General features: G+C 39.5%; 1 protein-coding gene and 1 long non-coding RNA gene across 5 annotated transcripts in view; one reads left to right on the top strand and one right to left on the bottom strand.

The window, feature by feature from the left end:
* The window catches only part of LOC119882869 (cytoplasmic dynein 2 heavy chain 1), a 194,770-nt gene extending 175,260 nt beyond the window's left edge, over positions 1–19,510 (bottom strand). For 2 of the 3 annotated variants that reach the window (XM_038693177.1, XM_038693180.1), the window contains exons 1-30: positions 19,282–19,510; positions 18,321–18,539; positions 17,727–17,900; positions 17,322–17,460; positions 16,923–17,041; positions 16,472–16,616; positions 15,916–16,061; positions 15,757–15,843; positions 12,669–12,803; positions 12,429–12,542; positions 12,212–12,323; positions 10,912–11,036; positions 10,512–10,687; positions 10,124–10,319; positions 9,907–10,002; positions 9,462–9,623; positions 9,201–9,299; positions 8,781–8,920; positions 8,268–8,496; positions 6,885–7,012; positions 6,134–6,249; positions 5,671–5,798; positions 5,099–5,248; positions 4,657–4,862; positions 4,088–4,243; positions 3,859–3,973; positions 3,158–3,328; positions 2,100–2,258; positions 452–520; positions 70–224 (exon numbers count right to left, since the gene is read on the bottom strand). In XM_038693177.1, the coding sequence (XP_038549105.1) occupies positions 70–224; positions 452–520; positions 2,100–2,258; positions 3,158–3,328; positions 3,859–3,973; positions 4,088–4,243; positions 4,657–4,862; positions 5,099–5,248; positions 5,671–5,798; positions 6,134–6,249; positions 6,885–7,012; positions 8,268–8,496; positions 8,781–8,920; positions 9,201–9,299; positions 9,462–9,623; positions 9,907–10,002; positions 10,124–10,319; positions 10,512–10,687; positions 10,912–11,036; positions 12,212–12,323; positions 12,429–12,542; positions 12,669–12,803; positions 15,757–15,843; positions 15,916–16,061; positions 16,472–16,616; positions 16,923–17,041; positions 17,322–17,460; positions 17,727–17,900; positions 18,321–18,503 (4,130 nt within the window). In that variant the 5' untranslated portion in view covers positions 18,504–18,539; positions 19,282–19,510. Of the gene's footprint in view, positions 1–69; positions 225–451; positions 521–2,099; positions 2,259–3,157; positions 3,329–3,858; positions 3,974–4,087; positions 4,244–4,656; positions 4,863–5,098; positions 5,249–5,670; positions 5,799–6,133; positions 6,250–6,884; positions 7,013–8,267; positions 8,497–8,780; positions 8,921–9,200; positions 9,300–9,461; positions 9,624–9,906; positions 10,003–10,123; positions 10,320–10,511; positions 10,688–10,911; positions 11,037–12,211; positions 12,324–12,428; positions 12,543–12,668; positions 12,804–15,756; positions 15,844–15,915; positions 16,062–16,471; positions 16,617–16,922; positions 17,042–17,321; positions 17,461–17,726; positions 17,901–18,320; positions 18,540–19,281 lie in introns of those variants that run through there. The other variant, XM_038693179.1, reaches the window with a different exon arrangement.
* Positions 19,511–21,139: 1,629 nt separating this feature from the next.
* On the top strand, positions 21,140–24,186 carry LOC119883197. Of its 2 annotated transcripts, XR_005440601.1 has the most exons (3): positions 21,140–21,548; positions 22,704–22,826; positions 24,008–24,186. It is a non-coding gene; the product is annotated as an uncharacterized LOC119883197 (long non-coding RNA). The 2 variants fall into 2 exon arrangements; XR_005440600.1 differs by having other exon boundaries at positions 21,140–22,826.
* Positions 24,187–24,572: the final 386 nt, after the last annotated feature.

Here is a 24,572-nt window from a genome sequence, read left to right as displayed (position 1 = left end):
TTGTGTACAGATGATGAAAATAAATGTCCTCTATAGATAACAATAAAAAATGAATCTGAATCCGAGTACCTGAAGTCTTCATCTACCCGTTTGAAGCGGGCCTCCTCCCGCGGCAATGCCCCTCGTCCAAATATAGGCTCCAGATAAACCCAACGCCTCTGGATGGCATTCAGACTCAAAAGGTACTCGTCTAAGTCTGATAGACGAACCTCCCACAGACTGACCTGGATGTACACAAAACATTGGTTAGTGCTGCTTCATTAAAGAATCTTGATATATGGGTGAACCACAAATAACAGAAACACCAGTACAAGACTACAGCAGTTCATTTGACTAAGTGAAAAAACGCTTTATCTTTAATAAACAGGGGATATTTACTTTTACCAAAACTAAAAATGAAGAACCTAAAGATTATAAAAGTGCATTTATATATTCAAGCTTTAGACCTGACCTTGTCTTGGAAGCTGTTGTAGTAGGGAGAGTCTTTCAGAGACTGCAGCAGACAACGGTTATCTCCCACCTGGACAGGCAGAGAGTGGTGATAAATCCAATGTTTGCTAATCCTTAAGATTTCGTTTAATGTTGCCGGTAGATATGCCTGCATTTTTCGTTTTTTCATTTTCGTGCCTTCCAAGTGTGTCTACCAAGTGGTCAATAGAAGTTAGCTCCTTTACGTGACCTGCCTGAAATAATGATAATCAAAACTAATGTAACATCATGACCATGGAAATAGTGACAATAATTACTGAAGGAGCCTTTCGAAATGATTTAGTGTTTTAAAAACAGTGCCTTGCATAAACACTTAACTCTAATTAAACAGTATAAGGCTGAGTCAAAGCCCAGCATTTTTGCTCACACCTTTATCCAAGGCAGAAAAGGTAAGGAGTCGACATTATGTTCATATATATATATATATATATATATACATACACACACACACACACACACACACACATTTATTTATTTATTTTATAAAACATATAAAGCACGTTAGACTTAATAAAAAAATTAAGTCCTAATTAGTGTGTTATTCAAGTGAATAAAATCAAACATTTATTGAATATTCATTGAACATTTGTTATATTGTTAATGAAAAAAATTATATTGCAATAATTATTGTTATTGTTTTATTGTCCAGTCCTACAGTACATAATTTAGTAATCAGGCAATCATCAAGATCATCAGTAACTGTATAACGTGTATCATGTGTTTTCCATTTTACCATACCAGACCATGTTGTGGTGCACAAGACCACATCATGAATCACAGTCACACCTGTTTAGGTAGGCGCAGAAGCCTTAAAACTTAATGGGGGTTTCTTGTAGGATGCACCTTATCAGTAAAATAATTTTAAAAATTCATAATATAACTCATTGGTGTCACAAGTTGTAATCTCTTTTACAGCCCTTAAAACTGAATGTGAGCCCTCACTTTTTAACTGCTGTGTTAAGCCGCTTAATAAATATTTTAGTGTTAGTCAAGACAGCTAGAATAAAGAATATTGAAGCAGACAGATCCTGGATCACATTGTCCCAGTATATAACGTACATCAATTATATCTAGGGGACCAGCCTGGATTTAGTAATCAAGAAAAAGTGTTATTTGAAACAAAAAAAAATCTTGACAGAGCAAAGATTAATTAACTACAGTAGAACAAATTTAAAGCAGCATCACGCTGAGAGATGAGAGGACTTGTTATCACAGAGGGCTATGTGTATATGATGACAAGGAAAGAAACTAGTGTTTGGTGTAAAAAGCTTAAAGATGATGTTTGGAAGTTACTCAAAACAGAAGGTGGATGCTGAGGAATCCCTTGGTTGCAGGTAAGTCAAGCTGAGAGTAGTTAGTGGGAAAGTAGAATAAATAAAAACTTGTAACATGTCCTTCTCATTTGGATGGATGCCCTCTGCTTTGTACAAGTGGGTTATGGTCAAAGTATGGCCAATAAAACTATAACCAGTTACAATAAACTGTAATTGTAACTGTAATTAACTTACTGATTAAGGTTTAGCAACTGCCTAAGACTAACCTAACTAACTAAGCGTGTTGTGTTTATATGCAGCCCATATGCGTTTGTTTCTCTGTGTCCGTGTGTATACCTGGTTGACTATATCCTTCCAGTCCTTGATGAGGGTGAGAGTGCGCCTGCTGCTGTCTGTATACTCAGTGAGGGTGAAGGTAGCTGCAGCTCCCCACAAATCCAGCTCCCTCAGTGCTTCTCTGATCGTCACTTCTGCCTGAGCACGACTGTTCAGGTCCTAAATCCAAGCACATACACACAGCTAGATCATTTGCGTTCACTCAACACTTTACTTACATTTTATAAAATCAGTCCAAGGTATCCTATAGGAGCGACTTGTATTACTTCTCTGGGGTGGTGGGCAAGAACTTTTACCTCTGCACCACCCGTGTGCCCTGTTTAGTTACATCTTCAATAACCCATTATAAACTGTGAAGATGTAGATGTGCTATGTGGCTTGCCAGGAATATAATGCTAGGCACTGATAATCTAAGATGAGAGAAACACCTTGAAATGTTCTGATAAGAAATGTCATTGTACAATTTTCTTTACCACAATAATCTCAACATATACAGTATACTGTTACTGAAAAGAATTACTATATCATTCTGATAAGAAATAAGAACACTGCAGATCAGACATTTGACATTTGTAAGAAAGGCAGTAACAACTGTCTTAATTTGAAATTAGGATTTGTAAAAATAAATAAATAAATGTTTGTTTCATAACATGCTAAACGCTTATTATATTATATACTGTATGTGAATATTCCTGTATTAAAATTGTTTTTAATATTACTGTATATTGTCTGCTCTGTAGCAGAAGGGAGTTATAAACTAAATTTCACTTTCCAGCTAGTTGTTATGTGACAAATAAATCTAACATTGTACCCTTGTAAACCTACATTGGATTCAGCAGGTATCAGAACATGTGCAATTTCTTACCTGCTGCTGCCCCCTTGTGGCCCTAGTCACTTATTGCGGTAAGGTGGGTAACCATAATTCATATTTTTTAATTAGCTATAGTCACGCACCTTAAAAAGACCAAACAAAATCTGAACAATTTAAATAGGTGTGAGTCCCTATAGAAGTGTGTGCTTCCACATGTGTGTGTGTGTGTGTGTGTGTGTGTGCATACCTTCAGCTCCAAGGCCTTTTCTATAATGGTATTTGCCACACCGAGGAGGTCATTAAAGGTGAGTCTCTCTAAAGTCGTCCCTCTTGGAAGGCCAAGCAAACGGAACATGTCCAACCAATGGTCCTGGGACAGGTGCTCCCCACGCACATACTTCAGGACAGGAACCATATTCTAGACATGCAGATGGAAAAGTATGAAAAAACACAAAAATACCAAAAACTATCCAAAGAGGTGGAATGAGGTACACCTGTAGTGTTTCCAATACTGCTGCTCTTTTGTTGTTTTGTATAGTTATAAAATTTTGATATTCAGATCCCTGAAATTTGCTGTGTGTATTATGGTATTATGCCCAGAGGACAAACCTTTTTGATTGTGGTGATCCTTTCTTCTATTAGCAAATAAACAAAAGTGTTTGCTTGCTCAAACTCTATTCCATAATGCTGATTTCCATGACGTTTTATGAACAAATACATGCTTTGAATTTGGTGATTCCGTGGCTAACCTAACATTTTAACACCCTTGTAGACGCTGATAACAGAATTGTGAGTATACTGACCAAAACTTGAGTGTAATAAACATTGGAGCCTCTAAGACCTGCTCGTGGGTCTCGCACAACGCTTGTAGCCTTGTCCCTCTATAACAAATATACTCAAACTTAAAAAAAGACAATACGTTATTCCATCAACTGTACTACTGTCTACCTTGTATTTTTCCACTTCTCCTTGTAGTTTAACAGACATGGCAGTTGGCTGCTCCAGCTTTCTAAGTCTGTCCTGCCATGTAAAGAGAAACTCCTCAAACATGTATATCTTACTCCTGTAAAACAATAGAAACGCACATATTAACACTCAACTGGACAGAGAGTTGTAACAAAACTGTTAATTAAGGAGACTGAGATCCATCAACAGCAGGCCTAAACACAACCCCTACCTGAATGAGATCCAGTCCTCCTGGGCCTTTTCTGTGAAGCCTTGCTGCCATGCCTCATACAGACCCCACATCTGGCTGTACTCCTCCATGTCTCTTTTTGTCTCTTCCGCCAGAGAGAAATCTGGAGCCTCCAGGTCAAAATAGACACAGTCCTCACTGAGGAGAGGAAAGGAGAGGAGAGGAGAGGAGAGGATAGGATTACCACTTCATCCAATAGTGCTGTCAGGTGTAATTCAGAAGAGGCACTCATCATTGAGGGCATTATTATTGTACTAAGAGTAAGACGCACATTTTTTGTTTATTAGACTGTGTTGAGACGTTGATGTTCTAAAACATGCAGGAACCACAATGAAATTAATCAATAATATTAATAATATTATAATAATTAATAGTTTATCTGAATTATTAGTCAAACTTGCTGCAGTCTAAAAGGTCTTATTACCAGTTTTTCTCTGCCCACACCATAACCATATTTTATAAACCACAGCATTTCCTAACAAGATGAAGGCAATAAACATCTTTATCAGCTGTCCTATAACTGTAAATTCAGTTTATTAAAACTGACTTACAGCAGTTTACTGCGCACAAACTCTAGCTCCTGGAACTCTTGCTGCTTGTCCCTGATGGTCTGGAGGCACACAAGAAGGGCAGCATGGTCGCCAGTCTCAAGCATATCATCTTTAGGCTTCAGCTGGTCCCACCGGGCCTTAAACCGCTCCAGATCTGCCCTGTAGGCGGCGATACGACCAGCAGCATTACTTCGCATCACCTCCACCTGAGGGTAGAACAGGGCAAGAGAATGCAAACAAGAACACAGCAAGAGGCAGAAAGGAAGAGTGATTGGGGTAAATAGACAAATGAAAAGAAATATAAAGGAGAAAAGAAGAGTTTAGAGTAAGAGTAAGTATTTAGATAGTATTTAGAGCGTAGCAAAAAGCTTCTGTTACAGAAAATTTATGAAACAATTTTAGACCATAATCCAACATGTGTGAGTTTGTGAGTTTATATCACCTGCTCTTTGATCATGAGCTGGTGGCTCTCCATGACAAGCTCCAGTTTGTCCCACTTGGCCCTCAGAGAGGACAGCGAGTCCAGGCCGGCCCCAGCCACTGCTCGCAGCAAGCGGTTCTTCTCCTCAGCACACTGGAACTGAGGTAGGATCTAAACACATACAGTATAAATAGTTAGTTTGGCCCATGCCACATAGAATTACAAGAGATTGTTATATATCAAATATATCAGAAATATAGCAAGACATACAGCATAAATGCCCATATACTGTACTTATGAATCCATACATGATGTCATGTTATGGACAGTAGTAGCTAACACAATTTACATACTGATATGAAAAGACTCAATCTCTGAAAAGTCAAAAGCAATAGCTGAAAAAATGTCAAAGACTTTATTTAAAATTTCTTTGACAGGTAGAAAAAAGATTCAACTGAATGCAGGACACAAACCTTAATTTCTAAAACTACCATGCTGACCAGGAATGAGGGAGTAGAAAATACCTATTTGCCCAAATCTCTAGCATTAGTACTATCCTTCCTAACCAGAGTTTAGGAGTGTGTTTGTCTTACTTCAGGTTTGCGGGCTAGTATCTGGCTGTACGTGCCACTGGCCGCACCAATCTCCTCCATGCTCTCTGGTCGAGTGGACAAGACCTCCATTGACTCTGAAACAAAACTGTCTATGGCCTGTGTGTGGCCTGAAAGCAAGAGAGAAGATGACACACACACAAGGGAGGGAAACAGAAAAGGAAAGAGAAAGCAAGAGCAATGGGGATGTCATAGGACCCAAAGAACGGAAAACAAAATTTAAATTATTACAGAAAAAGAAAAGCACATAAGGAAAGATTTAACTTGTGATTGGTGTAAATTTATAACTTTATATAAAAATGCCATTTTGATGCTGTCAAGGAGTGAAAACAAAGTGGTGGGAGTTAAATCAGCATATACAGGAATACACACATACCTTCATGTATCTCACACACACACACTCACACAAAGTAAAAGCACAATTGTCTAAGTTGTCTGCCTTTACCTTGTATGGACTTCCTGAGTGATAAAAGCAGCATGTCAAACAGCCTCTGAATCATGTCATCGATAACGGCTTTTACTGGCTCACAGTTGACTGTGATACAGTCTACCTTTTCCTGACTGACAAGAGGAAGAAGGAAAGGATCAGTACCTGTAACTTAGTTGTTGGGGTGTACATTTCCTGCAATTGTGTAATCAATTAACATGTGATATTTCACCTTAAGAAGTGAATCATATAAGTGAATTTAATCCTGCTAAGGGAAATAAAATGATGAACTCCACTGAAGCTGAATCATAGAGAGAACTAATGAATAGATCTGGGTATCTTCTTAACAGTTAAATAATTAACATGACAAATAATTTTAAGAATGGAGATTAAGAAGATCTTATTAAAAAGAACAGGGATGAGAAAAGAATAATAACCACTGGAAAAGCATGCTTGGAATTTAAAAAAAATTCAATGTCAAGTTTGTCTGGTGTCTGGTGCAGGTTGTGCTGACAACAAAATGTGTCGCGACTTTATTAATCATTCACTGTTAACAATTAATCTGACTTTTCAAATCAAAATGACGATAGTATGTAATGACAGGTTAAATCTTTGGCCTCCAGGTGTTATGCTATTAATATGTATTTTATAAAAGTAATATAAATACAAAACATTTTTATATTGTTAAAATTGTTATATATTGTGTTTGGTTTTCTATTGAGTAGGTGTAACTGTATATGTACTTGTGTTTATTATGTGTGATATGCACCTGGGAAGACGTTCTGACTCCTTCCCCCGGGCTTTCAGGGCCTTGAAGTTCCTCTCCCAGTCTTGCACGGAGTTCAGATGCTTCTCCACTAACTTCTCTAAATCAACCTGGCCCAGCACCACCCACTCCTACAACACAGACACGCACACACACAGTGTCACAGTGGTTGGGTGCAGTGTACATTTCCCAATTTTAAATGTGTCTGTGTCAGAGCTAACTGAAGCTACACGTAACACCTAGACATACAGTGGATGACTACATAAAACAGAACTAAAGGGGGTAAAAAAGAGAAGTTCATTGTTGGTTGAGGGCTCCCCCCTATGATTTAGATATGCATGGCTGCAGACAGAAGGGAAAATATACTATACTGTGCTTACTGTTCAATCAGGGTAGTATAAAAGGGAAAAATGCTGACAACGAAAACAAAAGAGCTTCAGTACATAAATAGAGAGGCATGACTAATCCGAGCTGAACTCTTTCAAAGAAAACAGCAAATTGTAATGCTTCACTGAGCAGAAGGTGAAAAAAAAGGTTAATCAGTTAACAGTTTGTGTAAAATACATGGACCAATCTTGCAATATACAGCATTACAGTGGGGCCATAAGAAGTTTTATAAAAAACAAATCCTTATCTACCCATAAAAAAACTATTTGTATTCTACAACTATTTGGTACTCTCATATTTGACCATTGAGATCAGGCTTAAATCTCTTTCGTGTCAAAGAACAGCAGGCTTGTCACGGAATGTAATGCACAAAATTACCTTCATTTTGTATAGTCATTCGTCATACTTCTCTTAACATTATACAGATGCAGGACGGTTGACTAATAACGTAAATGCTCCGTATTTGTATAGCGCCTTTCTAGTCTCTACACTACATCTGCATTCACCATTCACACACCTGAGCCTAAGTGCTCAAATAGAAACTAACACTCACACACATTCATACACTGGCGGGACAGCCGCCAGGAGCAATTCGGGGTTTCTTGCCCAAGGACACTTCGGCATGCAGCTTGGGGGAGCCAGGATTGAACCACTGACCGTCAGATTAACGGCCAACCCGCTCTACCTCCTGAGCCACAGCCGCCCCCCTAATCATGTCATTACATTTTCATTGTTTTTTAATAAGTAGGGGTACAAGATCAATGTGCTCTTGAACATCTACATTATTACGTGTTTTCCGGTTTGCTTGTTTCCCTGCTGGTATGTGCATGTGTGTTACTGTTCCAGGTCAAGTGGGTTCTGTGCCCACTGCTTTATAACAATATATGTCTTTGTTCCTTGATGGAATAGTATAAAAGGCATTTGTATTTGTCTTTGATACAAATGTTGTATAATCCTGCAAAACCCAATAAAAACGTTTTTTTTTAATCATTCTGGCACCTTGAACTTGTGTTGTACAGCCTGCAGGCGGCTAAAGAGGTCCTCAGCCTTGCTGAAGATGGTGAGGAACCCAGAGGCATTTCTATCAATCATGACGCTGAAGATAAGCTCCTCCCCCTGGGCACTGACCCCTTTGAATTGGTTTGGGATTGAGATGAACCGCTTCATCTCCCTGAAATAGCGGGCTCGCACCTCCTCAAATGGAGGACGGAACTGCAAACGGCCCTGCCTATTCACAAGAAGGAAAGGAAAAATGAAAACATTTTTTTCTTTATTCCACACTAATAAATAATGCCTTTGTAGGAGAGAGAAATAAAGAGAAATGGCAACATGGTCAAGTTTGAGAATGTGGGGGTGGGGAAAGTTAGAAGCAGTTCAAGATATGGGGAAAATACTTTTATATGTGTGAGAGGAAGAGAAAAATATGAAAACCCAAACTAAAAGATTTGCAAGGCAGAGTGAGACACAAAGAGTGAGACAGAAAGTTGAACAACTGAAAATGTGTGTACTGACTTGAAAGTGAGATCTACGTGTATTTCAGGCAGGTTTCTGTTCAGAGCTTCCAGTCCTGTCTGGTACTGGTGTTCAAGAGCCTTGTATAGCTGATGGTTCCAGTGCTGACGCCATGCCCGCATGTCATCAGACCTGAAGCCCTATACACACACATGTGTTAGCTTTCCAAAGAAGATAATTAGGATTTGTTGCATATTGTGTCCAATGAAAAGCTTAGTAATGAGCACTAAACTAAGCCCTTACTTTTGAATCATCCTTATTTACTTATTTAATTATAACCGCAGTAACCACAGTGCTCCCTGGTGAACTTTCTTTTTTCTCAAAATGTTTATATGATTATAGAAGTAATTTATTCAGCTAAAATATGTTGATAAAAATAACAAGAAGGGCAGCAGCAGCACTTCTGACTGTAGTCAATACCTGAGCCTCCAGAGTGGCAAAGCCAGTACGGAGGTCCTGAAGGCCATCCTTCCACCGCTGCTGATTTCTCAACAGGTCCACATTCATCAGAGTCACCACCTGACAAATGTACCCAGAGGAATACACACAACAGCAAGACTTCCGATGTCAGATTATGATTCCAAAGAAAGTGCTTGCAACAAAGATTTCAAATTAGTTCTAACTGACTCTGTACAATTATTTAGTTAAATAACTGAAGTCAAAATATATAACAGCTGCAACCTTGTCAATGAAGTCAGTGTGCCATTTGCGTAACTTCCTGTTTTCAGTTGAGAGTTTCTCAGCTGCAGACTGCAACTTGGCAATGTAGACTTCCAACTCTTTGGGGTTGTCCCAGGTGATCTGTAGTTTACCACCTGAGTCCTTTGACTGGGAACGAGGATTCTGAAAAAGAACAGCAGAAAAATTATTTCCAGTCCAAGATACAAAATCAATGGCACGTGAAAAGCACATTTCTTGTTCAAAATATGTTCCTATAATTTTCTATTAGCTATAAAAAGAATAGAAAGTGACCATACTATGATTTATGCTTACAATAAAAAGTAGACAGTGGCAGCTTCCAATTCCAATCCCTCCCTTCCAAATAGACTTTTATACAACATTTCTATAACATTTAACGTGCAAGGCATAGAAAGTATAAACAATCATTTCCAGCTGTGCACAGTACCTTAATGACTTGTTCAAAGGCCAGGGCAAGACCAAGCATCATAGGTCTCTGAGAGGGAATCATCTGCTGGTCAATGGTGTTGTAGAAATGGGCCACCTAAGAGACATTTAGAATACGAGTTTGACACAAGATAAAACAGAAAAAATTAGACCGAAATAAATACATAAATGAGGAAAGAAACTGTGCTTTGTGTGTGTTCCTTGACCTACACACTTACCTGTTTTAGTACAATGGCTTGTCTGTAGAATTTGTCTGCTGTATTAGCAGCCTGTTGTATCTTGGCTGGGATGGCAAAGCCCAGGGCAGAGAGCTGCCTGACCTCTCTGAGCAGACTCACTAGTCTGTCTGAATACTGGATCTTCAGCCTGCCGTCCACATGGTCCAGGTCCATCACACGGTTACTGGCCTGGAGACTATACAGAGGGAGAGACTTAGATTAGAGCAAAACAGAATGTTAAGATCTACTCAAACAAAAACTCATTCCAAATGAATGCAGTGTGCTAAATTAAGTGATGATGAACATGGAAAATAAAAACAGTATTATACATTTGCAAATGAAAAGCTATGTCTTGTTAGCTGATGTCACAGTGTACAGTGTTTCCAACCTGATCCCTGACTTTGGGTCAGTCAGTCCGGACAGTATATCTCTTGACCAGTCCTCGAACTGTTCCTGTTCATATGCCCTCAGAACATCCAGCAGGTCATCACAGAAATGCAGGAACCCTTTGAACCCAGACAGGTCGGGAAGCAGTGCCTCAGCTATGCGGACAGAGTCCTCAACCTAATGTAAGCATGTAAGCACAAGAATACAAAAGAAGGAATCAGTTCACACTATTATTTTCTTCATTAATTATTTGTATTTGTAACATGTGTCATTTGCATCACCTCCAATTATTTGATGAAAGTTTATTTTCTTACACATGGAAATTAATTATTTGCCATTTGGTGGTCACATACAGTACAGTACAAGTGTGCATGTTAGCATACACAGACACACACTGTTACCTTATGTATGAGCTGTCGGACCCAGACAATTTTGTTGACCACCTCAGGGAGGTTCCTGCCAATAAGTGGCCCGGACTTGTCTCCAGGGCCTCCATGGCAACGACTCTCAAAGTCAGTCTTCAGGCCTAAGAAAATCAATAAAGCAGAGAGGGGTCAAAAATAAGGAACAACTACGTGTCGCCACTGACTTTCCCTACATAATGCATAAAAAACACTTTTATTACAAGTCACTTACTATGAGTGAGCAGGTAGTGCTTCAGCTAAAGAATGTATTTTTTGTTTTAGAGATAAAGCCTTTTCATGGCCTTTTAAACACTAGGACATCATACTGCTCCATTTAATCTAAAGCATTTCTGAAACAACCTAGGAGAGCGGGTATCTGGAAATGTACCTCTGTGTTCTGGACCAAGGGTTTGTCAAGTCTGACAAAATTAAGACAACTGTCTTAAACTAAAATCTACTAATATCTATATTATGTCTGTGTTCAGATTTTACTCAGTAATGACTCTCAGAAGGAATGTGAATGTGTGTCAAATTGTGGCACTCAGGCGCTAACGGTTTAAAAGTACCTTAATTGCCTCCTTGTCTGACTATGCTGATAAATGGGTCAAACTTCAATAACTGACTTCATGTTGTTTTTACAATACCAGCCTGCACCTGTCCCTTTCACCTCATGCAGTGTCTTTGCTTCACAGGTTTCTCTCTGTCCCTCCCCTTCAACTTTCCTGCACACCTGCCCAGGGTCCAGAGGCCCAGTTTTAAAGCCTCTGGTTTGGATAATATTACTGTTATATAACACAAATGCAGCCCATTAAGCAACTGCATTTAGAGTTACGGTTCTGCTGCCATCTCTTGAAAAAAAACACTTACAGGTGTCTTCATGGTAAACACTATTTTCTTGTGGCATTATACTGATGTGATGACGCCATATCGTAATGGTACAATGCACTGTGAAAGACACTGCAAACTTCCAGAGAGAAAGATGGCTCTCAGCGGGTAACATTTTTGTCACACAGCAAAAATATTCACTAAATATTCTGCAGCTTGATGTTTTATTATAGTTTTATATCGCCAGCAGGCATTTTAAAATGTCGCTGCAAATGGCAATTGGAGTTTGTGAACGCTGCTCTCTGTGCCTTTACATGTGTGACTGAATACCATCCTGTACGTCTACCACAAAGCCACAGGCACATCTGTGTATGTGGTCAGCAAAGTATCACCTCTGTCTCATTTTGTGCCAGGAAAAACTGTCACACTATCTCTGAAACAGACATAAGGGCCTTCAGGCAGAACTGTGTACCCTTGTTGTAGTCTAGTATTCTGGCCAGCAGGGTCTCTCTCTCTGACTGGAGCTCTTTGCTGATGGTGGGGCGTCTGATCAATTCCTTGTGCTTTTGAAACACCTGCAACAGCTAATCAACAAACAAACACGCACACAAGCACTACGTAAGTTCCCATATCAACACACCCCAACACACAATATTTACTAGCAGAGCTGAAGTAGTATGTTTCACTACCTGTTGCGGGTTGTCCTGCACATCAGCAATGTAGCTCTTTAGTCTGCCAGCGACCTCCTGCTCTGATGGAGCCATCAGGCGCTCAAACTGAGCCACTGCGGCTCTCCAAAGAGGCTACAAAAAGTCACACATACTGTTTGTTAAAGAGAGATGTTGGGCCATATTGTGCCCGTATGGAGGCCCTGAAATAAAGTCCAGGTGTGAGTCTCCCACGCACACTCACTGTTTCCTATAACTAACCTCAGTGTAGGGGTTGTAATGCAGAGGGTTGAGTCCAGAGAAAGGTTCAAACACACGACTGGAATTCAGAGCCTGTTGCTTTCCTCCTGGTAGCAGACGCAGCAGTTTTTCATGAACCATACGCAGAGTCACCACCTGGTCAACATAAACAGACTTACAACTTAGGACTGAAGTTTTCAACTGTACCATTAATTCTGAGATGCTGTATATGGGTACGGGGCAACACATCTAGGCTGTACATTTAATTATAAATAAAATCCATTTTGTACATTTAATTATAAATTAAATGTACAAAATAGAGAAGTCCATTAAGTGCTAAACTGATAAATCTTCAATGGAAAATGCTAACAGAGCAGATGTTAGATAGTTCCCACTTTTAACTTTACACCCACAAGGGAAATGATACAATTTATTGTTAAGAGGAAAAAGGCGTCTGTATGTACGTGGCAATGACTAAATGTCTCTGGATCAATGTAGCCACACTCTAAAGTCTGTGGTAGCATTTCTGAGCTAAAAAAAAATCTTTGCCATGTCAATTTAGACTTGAACAGCATCATAAATTTGTACCACAGTTAAGCTGTAGTCTAGAGAGACAGCAATGGAAAGATCCTGTGGCCTGAACTACAAACCAAGGTTACTGGCTTATCCAGATATCTTCAGAAGTAACTTTGTGACATCAGGTGTAACAGAGGTCAAGCCCTGCAGCCTCTGTGATTTTAGGGAGATCTTGTGTGTTTTCACATATTTAGATAAAAAATATGGAGCCACAGTGGGGGTTAATAAAAATTCCTAGATCAAAGTGGCAAATTTATAAGAACAAAACTCAGAAATTCTCAATAATTAAATTCAAAAAATCTTTTTCTTCTGAATACGCCCAATCCACGGCATAGTCTCTAAGGTACATGAAATACAGTATAGTGATTTTGGGCTAAACTCACAAGTATTTCCTCACTGCTAAATCCGATTGCGAAGTCTAACATAACTTTCCACTGCATGCATAATACACAGCAAAGGTGTGTGTGTGATGTTGCAGCCTTTGCAAAGTGAAGTTTCTCTCATAAATGTATGACTATACTGAGAATATTTAAGGTTTTTGCCTATAGATGAATCTTGAAAATTTAATTCTTTTCTCACATTGTTACCCCTCTCCGGTGGCTCCATTTTTTTTATTTAAAACCGACCTTATGTGCAGTTATACCTTTACATCTTAATCAAATTACACATTAAAAAAAAATAGTCCATAAAAAACTAAATTGAGGGTGGCAGAGGCTGGCTCTGGGGACGTGGAACGAGCCAGAACTTGTGCAGGAGATGGAGTGCTACCAGTTGGATCTGGTGGGGCTGACCTCCACGCACAGTCTCGGTTCTGGAACCGCACTCCTTGATAGGGGATGGACCCTATTCTTCTCTGGAGTTGCCCAGGGTGTGAGGCGTCAGGCGGCTGTGGGGATAGTCACAAGCCATCAGCTGAGTGCCACTACGTTGGAGTTTACTCTGGTGAACAAGAGGGTCACCTCCCTACGCCTTCGGATTGTGGGTGGGAAAACTCTGACTGTTGTTTGTGCATATGCACCAAACAGCAGTTCAGAGTATTTGGCCTTCTTGGAGACCCTGAATGGAGTTCTGTATGGGGCTCCAGTAGGGGACTCCATAGTTCTACTGTGAGACTTCAACGCGCATGTGGGTAATGATGGAGATACCTGGAGAGAAGTTCGGAGAAGACATGGAGAAGGACTTTCAGTCGGCACCAAAGTGCTTCTGGGGAACTGTCCACCACCTCAGGAGGGGGAAGCAGGGAACCATCCAAGCTGTGTATAGTAAAGGATGGGACTCTGTTGACTTCAACTGAGGAGGTAATTGGGCAGTGGAAGGAACACTTTGAGGAACTCCTAAATCCGACTGACACGCCCTCTCTAGTAGAGGCAGAGCTGTAGGCTGATGTGGGTTTCTCGTCAATTTCCCTGGTGGAAGTCACTGAGGTAGTCAAACAACTCCACAGTGGCAAAGCCCCAAGTGTTGATGAGATCCGCCCAGAAATGCTAAAAGCTTTGGGTGTGGAGGGGCTGTCTTGGATGACATGTCTCTTTAACATTGCGTGGAAGACGGGTACAGTGCCCAAGGAGTGGCAGACTGGGGTGGTGGTTACCCTGTTCAAAAAGGGGGACCAGAGAGCGTGTGCCAATTACAGGGGCATCACACTCAGCCTCCCTGGTAAAGTCTACTCCAAGGTACTGGAAAGGAGGGTTCGGCCGATAGTCGAACCTCGGATTGAAGAGGAACAATGCGTTTTTTGTCCTGGTCGTGGAACAATGGACCAGCTCTTTACTCTCACAAGGATCCTGAAGTGGGAGACTGTGCAAAAACAATCTGTACATAGGAAAATTTCATCAATATTCAATGTAAGTGAGTTACTTTCTGGAACAATAAGTTGCTTAACCAAAAGTACTATAAATTTAACAATGTTATAATAATATAATAATAGAAAATTATTTTTAAGGAGCCTTGAAAAAAAGGTGAGCCTCTGTATCAGTCCATTTATGGTTCACTTTTTCTTCCTTGTTAAAAAACATGAAGTGGAAATTCCACTTAAATGTGACATCTACTTTACAAACAAGCAGAAACAAGGAAAGGACAAATATTGAATTGTGCATCACTTGCAACCATTCTCTGCCCTGTCTCAAGGTCCGATTCACAAAAGATTGAGCTAATGATATTACAGTGCAAACACAGCAATAAAGTTTTGCAGTTTGCCCTTGTTTTACATCTGTTAAATGTTAATCTGCAATTTTCTGTAGTGGTCCCAGTAATATTTGTTGTACTGAAGTACCACAACGCTGTTTGCTTTGCAGTGCATTTAGGGGTGCATTTCACTCTTTGCGGATGCTTTCAGGTTTCTTTTTGTCTTATGTGTGCCGGTTTACTGGCCCCAGAAGCTACGCAATCCTTTTGTGATTTTGCCCAAAATGCAACCATTGGGATGCAACCATTGCACCACAATGTTATGTGAAAAGGGAGAAATCTGCACCATCACATAATGTCTACGCTACAGAAAGTGTTTCCTTGACTCTGGATCAGAACCACATCTTACCTCATCCAATCTTTTTGCAAGGCAATGAAGGGTTTGCGGGCAGTGCTTGTTTCCCTTCCAGGGGTGGGGAGCATGTCTCTTCCACACCTGAGAAAAAAAAGACAATTAAAAAATGTTTTTCAATGTTTACCATAATCAAACATACAAACTCTTCAATACCTGTCCAGTCAGATGCTCACAGGCCACGACCCACTGTTCACAGATTGCAACACCCATTCTCAGGTTCTCTCTCACCGACACAAACGGCTCCTCAAACATTTTAAGATCGCTCAGCTTCCTCTGCACATATCTTCCCAGGGCTCCACCTTGCACATGTATACACAACACAAAAACAATAGACACATGCACACACTGTTACTTTGGGATTGCCTAACCACTTGTCACATTTTAGTTGAAGGCAATGCCATGTTTCTTACGGGTTAGAGTCAACATAATTATAAAATCACTACGATCTCACACTTTTCAACATTTAATTATTGACAAGCCATGTTCTCTATAAATAGTTGGTACTGTATATTGAGGAGTTCCTGGGAAAACAAGCTTAGTTTCATTTCTCAAAATATGAGTATTTCATAAACAACCAGAGTATCGAATGAACTTGATGAAATGAACTTTATGACACAGAAGTGTTGCTGAAAACTCGATCCTAAAAACATCAGCACATATTTGTTTTCATTTTCTGGTTTTGGTTTGTGTATGGGTAAGCGAGTCCCACCGATAACATCCATGAGTCGGACCATGCGTGTTTCTGGATAAGGCTCAAAGTCAGTCTGCCTCCAAACATCGTCCAGAATGTCTCTGCTCTGTTCCACCAGGTCCGCAACATCAAGCATAGACAAGCCATCAAGACCATCAAACTCCTGGTGGAAACACAAAGAGAACATTAGTTATGTTTAGTTTTCTCACAGTTGGTTCACTACAAATTGAAATATTAGCTTCTAGAGCAATTATTAAATATTGTTCAGTATGTGAAAAATAATGTTTATGTAACCCTATCTGTGGAATCATTGCTTAGGAGTTAAAGATTATAATTCAAATCTCAATAATTCTCAGTGTATTTCACTAAGCGACCACCCTGTATTCATACACATAAACAATATGTAGTAAATGTCTTCTTTTTTTTTTTTATGTAGCCAGTTCTGATACGTAAAGGTTTGTATGCATACCTTTTGTATGGGTTGAAATTGCTCAGTGAAATGTGTAGCCTTTTCTCTCACACTGTTTTTATCAGCAGACTCAGAGAGATCAGCCCAGTACTGGAACTCATCACTGGGAGTCAGGATGCCTGCGTAGAGTGTAAAGAATATGAACAATTGTGTAAAAGTCATAATGTATACTGGTTCTTATCCGATTCTGTTGAGAAATTGTTCTTGTTTATTTATTTTTTTACCTCCTTTATGAAATGAAAATCATGTTTGCCATTCACACTTCCTGATAGGCCACACTGAGAGATGCATATAGTAGTCTTAGTACAGTATATTTTATAAAATATAATATATGTGTGTGTGGTAAACACTTTCCTTCTATACACGTATTTATTTCTGCAAAAAAATATGTTTGCATACCAAGAACATCTTCCTCAGTGCGGGCCTTCTTGGCAGAGGATTGTGCTCCAGACTGGCGGACCACTGAGCCCAGGCCAAGCTCCAGCTCACTCAGCAGGCCTGCCAGCTTAGGATCAAATACTGAACGCCACTTCTCATCCTTGAGAAAAGAGAAAGAGGGAAACTTTTTTAAGTGTTAGACTAAACAGTCTTGTTCTCTGCTCCTGCCTTATTTGGGAACCCAATCACTTATGAAAAGCTTTAGGGAAAAACACTTCAAAAGTATTTATGTGATGTAATATGATTACGCAGCCCTTTGCGTTAGTGACTGTCTTAGGAGACAGAGACTCTGGTCCAGCTGATTTGTGTTGTAGTACTTCTCTGTGTTTTCTTTCTGAATTCTTTAGTACACAGGGACAGACTCACCTTCAGCAATACAGGGGCAAAGACTTGTCTAACAGCCTGATAGAGGGTGTTGATGGGAGACTCCAGCATGGATGACACAAGGAGGCTTTGGTGAAGGTTGTCTTCTGTGATCACTGTGGGATGCAGTTTGAAGAACACCAACACCTTGTCTCTGCTGTCCCCCGATGCTTCAATCTGACAAAGGAAGATGAAATGTTTGAAAAGACAAAAACACACTGTTTCACTGTCAAGTCAACATATGATGGTTAACTGTTGTCATTTTAAGTATGAATAAAGTTACATGACATGCACATATACTGTACACACTACCAGGCCATTCATTTGACACATACAGTGAAAAACTTAAAGTCAGTGACACAGGGCACATTTTTAAAATCAGCTCAATATCTTTACTGCAGAGCATTTCCAGGAGTAAATCTTTGTTTGATTAAATGGCTTATTCATCATAAATTATGGTTTATGCTGGAGATGTTTGTCTATTTAATCAATTAACAAACATTAGTTAAAGATTACGATTGTTGCAGTATGAGCCCTGAGGCTAAGCTTTTCACATGGATATGTTGCCTTAACATTGTAACAATGCATTTGTGTTACCTTATTTGTCAAGTGAAGGTTATTGTCATGTCTGCTGACAGACAGGACAAATTCATTTCCATCATCCAAGAAGTTATTAAGCTCTGGGCTGTCAGCCAGGGAAGATGAAGGCTTTATCCCATAGAAGTTTCCAGTTGTGGTCAGGATAAACTTCTTGCGAGCATCATCTGAACCGTTGGGCATCTTTCAGCTGTAATAATGTTACTGATGCAGAGAAATCTGTAGTATAACGTTACAGAAAATATCATTGTAAAGGACCACACTATGGGATGAATATGGCTTAATGGCAGTTATTGTATAAAACAGATAACGTTACGTTAGTTTTATTTCTACAGATTGCCTGTTTTCCAACCTTCCTAATTTTAAGTGTAACGTGTTAGCATTTTAGAAGCAACTGGGGCCATATCAGGTTCAGTAAACCTCGCATTGGTTAACGTTAAGTTACGCTTTAACTTTGTATTCTGGGGACCAGAAACAATGAAACAGTCCTGTTTATAGCCCCGTAGCCTTCGTCAAACCATATGAACCTTCAAGTTTCCCGGTTCACTGTCTATGCAACGTATAACTAACGTTAACAAGTTAGTTGTTTTGCCCTATGAGGTTGTTTAGTAACATTTAAACTGTTTGAAGTGATGCATTATAAGTTATAGCAGTGCTGTCGTTGCTAAACTGTAAGTTATCTTAAATGTGTCCTAGCCCTGAAACAACGTTAGCTTAAAAAACAGAAAGCGTTCTGCGTGTTTTAGCAGCTTCTTCTATTTGCATGTGGTAATAAAATAATGTTTGCAAATTGGTGCAGCACTCTAACGTTAGCTAAGCAATGGTGGCTATAGGATGGCGAATAACATTAGCTAGCCAGCTAACGTTAGCGCACCGCCTCTGTAAATTAAAGTGAAGCATTTTAGCTAACGTTAGCTGGCTTCAGCACGCTAGCACACTAATAGAAACGTTGGTTTCATACCGTTTTGCCACCAAATGTTCTACTCTCGGAACTTTTGGTAACTTCATTCATGGAGTGAAGCTGTAGCAATCTGTTGCTCGTGTCTGTGTGTTCACCAGGATTATGCTTGCATGGTTACCAGGTAGCAACAACGATTCCTTGTACCACATGACACAGCGGAACTAGAACCATACGCAGTTTACTTACGAAATTTACTTAGACAAGTTGGTTGGATAAAAAATATTTTCGTCGTACCAGCTGGATCTCCATAAGGTTTATACATTTTTCAGAAGATCAGTGTATATAAAATGAATTGGTATTACTAATGTCCTGGCTAGTGAAATTTGACAATGCATTTCATTTCGTCATTTTACCAAAGATAAAGTGTAATGTATTGCATTTACCAAACACAGCTCCCGTATAGTATGGAGTCAATGGTCAAATGTATTGTAACTGCGTATCACCATATCTGAATGTGTGAAAACATTTTGGATTTGTACAGTTAAATGGGTGAATGTGTTAAAACGTTTTGATCAAATTAATCCAAATGTTTGAATGTGTAAAAAATATATGTACAAATAGATTTCATTTTCAGTTCTGTAACTGTATGTGACATTTTGTTTTGTTTTGTTTTTATTCACAAATAATTTCCAGTGTGACCTGTCCCCCCCCCCCCCCCCAGTCTGACTGCAAATGAGAAAATGGATCCCTCGGGACAGATGGTGCCTTCGGACGACGCACTCTACTACTCTACTACTACTACTCTACTCTTTTAATGAAAAAGGGAGACGCAGGATCACTATATGTCACCAATCTGTCATGATCCTGTCTGTGTGTCTTGTTTGGGAGTCTGAGTTTAGTTCCATGTCCTTAGTTCATGTTTTGGTAATCATTCCTGGTCCTTGTTTGTATTATTGTGATTTGGTCTCCTGTGTTCTCGTTTAGGTTCTGGTTCTTTGTAACTTGTGTGTGTTTCTGTCTTCTTGGTTATTCACTCTGTCCCATGTCTGCTTGTCTCTCTGCCTCGTTAGCCCTGATCCTGCTCGTTAGTCCCTGTGTATATGTATGCCTGCTTGTCTCTCCAGTCTTTGTCACGTCCTTGCGTCTAAAGTTGAGTGTTCCTGCCTGTTCCTTTGTCTTCCTAGTTCTGGATTATTCCCTGTGTTTTGGACTACCTTTGTTGGACTTTGCCTCGAGCTCCTTGTAAGCCTGTTTAAGTTGTTTTTTTTGAGTTAATAAACATTTTTGTACTGCAACCTCCTTGCCTTGCCATTATCTGCATTTGGGTCCTCGCCCCAGTCTGCACTCAGCACCCCAATCCGTGACACAATCTGGCATGACGAAGGTAAATTTGAAGTTCAGCAGCCTATTGCACCAGGTGTGTGTAATTTAAAACTTAGCCTAGTTATAACATTATTACAGTTGTGATGAATGCATCACTAAAATATAAAAGCAATTACACTATAGATTACAGCATAGGTCAGTAACAACTAAATAGTTATAGCATATCCCCCAGGGTAGGTGTAAATCAAAAAGTGTCTCAAATTACAGCCATTTGTCTGCCACACCTTTTTTTTAATTTCCACACAGTAATCCAATAGAGACCTATTTTGATATATTTCAATATGTTTTACTATGATGCCAAGTCGCTCATACCAGCTACTGTAAATCTGTTCATAACTGTTACATCCTATATCTAATAAATTGTGTTTTCTTGCTTTTTTTTTCTCAGTTTAGTATTCCCTGTCTTATACTGTATACTCATCTAATTTTACATTATGTGTTTCCTGTCCCTGTGTTCCCTGCATGTGTGATTACCGCCCTGATTCATCTCACCTGTATCTCGTTATCCCCTCTTCACTATACTTCATCTATAGCTGTTTTTATACAGCGATCACTCAGTAAACGCAGAAAGAATATATGCCAATATGCCGCATTTGCTCATTCATAATGAAAAAACACATAGCAATCTGGCTTTCCTGAACGAGCAGCGTAGAAAAAGACTTAGGTATAATACAACACACGGACACACAGACATCATGTCCGTTCTGTTACTACCAACGTTCCCGGCTCAGAGGCGGATCAAATCTGACCCGCCTTTCGTGCTCAGTACCTTTTAATACAGCGTACAAGTCATATTGGTGCAATACTCCTGGAAAATATGCCAGTATGAAAGCACCTTATCTGTCCTTCTTTGTCAAATTTAGGGGTACTATGACACAGATTTCCCCAGGTAAATTGCTCAGCTAAAGTAAGCCAAAGGTGACAGCCATGGAGTCTCCAAAACAGTAGGTCTGATTCTGTCTCAACTCTAAGCATGCCTGGTAGACTGACTGACACAGTAGCCTTGATAAAGATGCACTGTTATTTATTTGTTAGGTAACCCAAGGTCGAGATTATCTTTCACAGTTTTATTACAGACAGACTGATTGGCTCTAGGTAGACAGTTTTGCATGTGGCTCTAATGACACACATCTCCACACATGTATAGAGGGGTGATCGGTAACCTTATTTGGACACTTAGTGAATCTCTGAAGGTCTTGGAAAGATAAATAGCCCTAGATAGTCAGTTTTGGTGTTGGCATTCCATGTGTTCAAACGTTGTACGCTGGCACTGATTTCCTCGACCAGGCTCAATAAAATATGCTGTTTAAGTCTTCATCAGTCCCTGAAACTTCTTCATGACACCTGAACCTTGCTCGCTTTATTTCAATAACACTTGCAACATGAATACAATTTCTATGCATATTTTTTCACTGGAAGTTTATGAATTTAATATGGCATCACATGCCTGAAATATTAGGGAACTCCTGCACTACGGTGTTCCTCAGAACATGAAGTTTAGAATGGTGGACGGTTTTGTATCCTAGCCATAACTAGAACATTTTAGAAAACAGTGAGTCTGGTGATATTTTATGTAGCCAACAGCTATTGTTCTTAGTAGTTCCCATTTTTGAAAAGAGCAATCACATAGAAGTTCTCTCATCCGTGTGACTTGACTTGACAATTTGAGTGGAGTATCTGTTAACCAATCAATCTCTATGCACAGATTTAGACAGAAACTAGTTTTAGTGAAATGTGGTCACTTTCTTGAGTTTATGTTGTGTTTAAGAAGCCAATGGTAGTGGTGAATCATCAGAGAACTACCAGTTTTTTCGTTGTATCTGTATCTTTGGCCAGCACACCACAAGTCAAACGGAATATTCTTATCTAATTAAAGGAATAATGCTAGTTTGTAGAAAACAGGGAAACTCAAGGGATTAAAGGTACAGGTAAAAAACTTAACCAGAATAACAAAAATATGGCCAGTACCTGGGTTATTGTTATATTTATGTAATATTTGTTACTTGTTATCTGTGCATATAAACATTTTTCATGATATGCCTGACATTTGGGCAAAAATCTTACCATAACTGGTACTACGGAATATTTTCTCTTTCCAGGTATGGTGTAGAAAACAGTTTATATTATTTGCTGGTATTCAAGCATCTGCAAGTACAGTATGTGGCCATGCCAATCTGAAGGTGATTCAGTGTTCCTGATGTCAAGAAGACCATCTTCATCAAGTATGTGAAAAACAAAATAGATTCAAGTGATAGCTATGAAATGTCACACCATAATGCCAGATACAGTACATACCTAGCTATGGCTACAATGGTATTTAGCATTATTATTCCTTTTACTGCCTTCTACTACAACTCTTTATTACCAGCTTTATTGGTGTCTTTGTGATTCTTCATGTTAGCAATAAATCATTACATTAGCTTACATGAATGAATGTTTAACAGACCAGGGCATTTTGTTCAGTGAACTGATTACTGATCTTATTTGAGTGTTTGGCCCACAGACGATCTAATGTTACCCTGGAAGTATAAAGAGAACTCATGAAAAACCTGCTAGAAAGGCCTACCCCCCTGGATCTTTGATTGGATAATGAATTTATATTTCTGAGTGGATAGTCAAATTATATATTAATCTGAGTGTCAAATGTGAGGCAACTGGCCTTGTAGGTTTGGTATTTGTCTTTATGCATTCACACACTGGAAATTATTTGTACAAATCTTTTTCATTTGTTCACAAAATGTCATGCACAGTTACAGATTGTATGGATTAAGTAATTCAATCTGTTTGTAAATTTTTTACACATTCAAAAATTTGAATTAATTTGATCAAAAGTGTCCCTATTAGTCCTCTGTTGCATTGTGTAGTATTTCTATGCTGGATTGTGTGTCCCCAGGTTTGCTGTGAGATTTATTACATAATGTCAAAATATCATTTAGGAAAAAAAAGCTTCAATGTCAATATCAGATAATAAAGAAGGACATATTAAGGCCCTTATTATGTCAGTTGATAGTTTGCTTTGTAAATAAATATTATATTGCAAATGATTACCACAAACCGATTATCACACAGAGACTGTTATGATTAGACCTCGCCTCCTCCTATTTCCTAGTGTTCTCCCTGTGGCTCCCTTCTCTGCTGTTCCTGTCTGTCTCGTTTGTCATGTGCTGTGTGTGTGTATGTGTGTTCATGGGCGTGTCCAATCCTGGCTCCTCTCCACCGGCAAAGTCTCACACCTGCGGCTCATCCAGTAATCACCACCTACAGTCAAATACCCTGGTTCAGCTCCCACTCTTTGCCAGTTTGTCAGTTTACCTCCTGTGGTACAATTGCTCTGGCCAAACCTTTTGCCTCTCTGAATTTTTGAGTGTTGTTTTTGTGATCTCTGCCTAATGTCCTCCCTCAGTACCACCCGAGACCGAGACACTGCCTACCTGACTCTGCCTGTCAGCCTGCCAAGCCACACCGCCCCGTACAGAACTAAGAACACCATTACCTAGCACTCTGCCTGGAAAACCTCGCTCTCCCAAATCATTCATTCCCTCTCCTGCACTGTGATTAATAAACCAGATTGTGTGTTTTACATCTCCTTGTGTCCGCCTCTGAATCCTCCAGTGAAAACTTAACAGAGGCTTTTGATGGCCCCTGGACTTCTAGCGTATAGTGTCTTCTTGCATGCATATAGTTCTTTTACATTAATCTCTATGTGAAGCTGCACATAATGGAGATCTTTGTGACAATTGTCAATCTGTCAAATGATCAGGAATTAACTTTTACTCAGATTAATCAAAGCCTTGGTAAAATAGCTGTTTATGAAAACATTTATCCTGAAATAATTTTAAAAATGAATACACAGTCACATATGCATGCCAAAAAACACTAAGGGATTCCCTTGATATGTACAGTTTTATTTCTGTCACTAATAGAAGGGAAATTCTGTTGTCATGCGGTGTCCTCACAGCCAACTGCCC

The sequence above is a fragment of the Micropterus salmoides genome, unplaced genomic scaffold (assembly GCF_014851395.1).
Source record: "Micropterus salmoides isolate LMB-PRFRI ecotype aquatic unplaced genomic scaffold, ASM1485139v1 Ms_hic_scaffold_3, whole genome shotgun sequence".
NCBI lineage: Eukaryota > Metazoa > Chordata > Actinopteri > Centrarchiformes > Centrarchidae > Micropterus > Micropterus salmoides.
The sequence above is the reverse complement of the archived record's forward strand: the minus strand, read 5'-3'. Positions and strand labels throughout refer to the sequence as shown.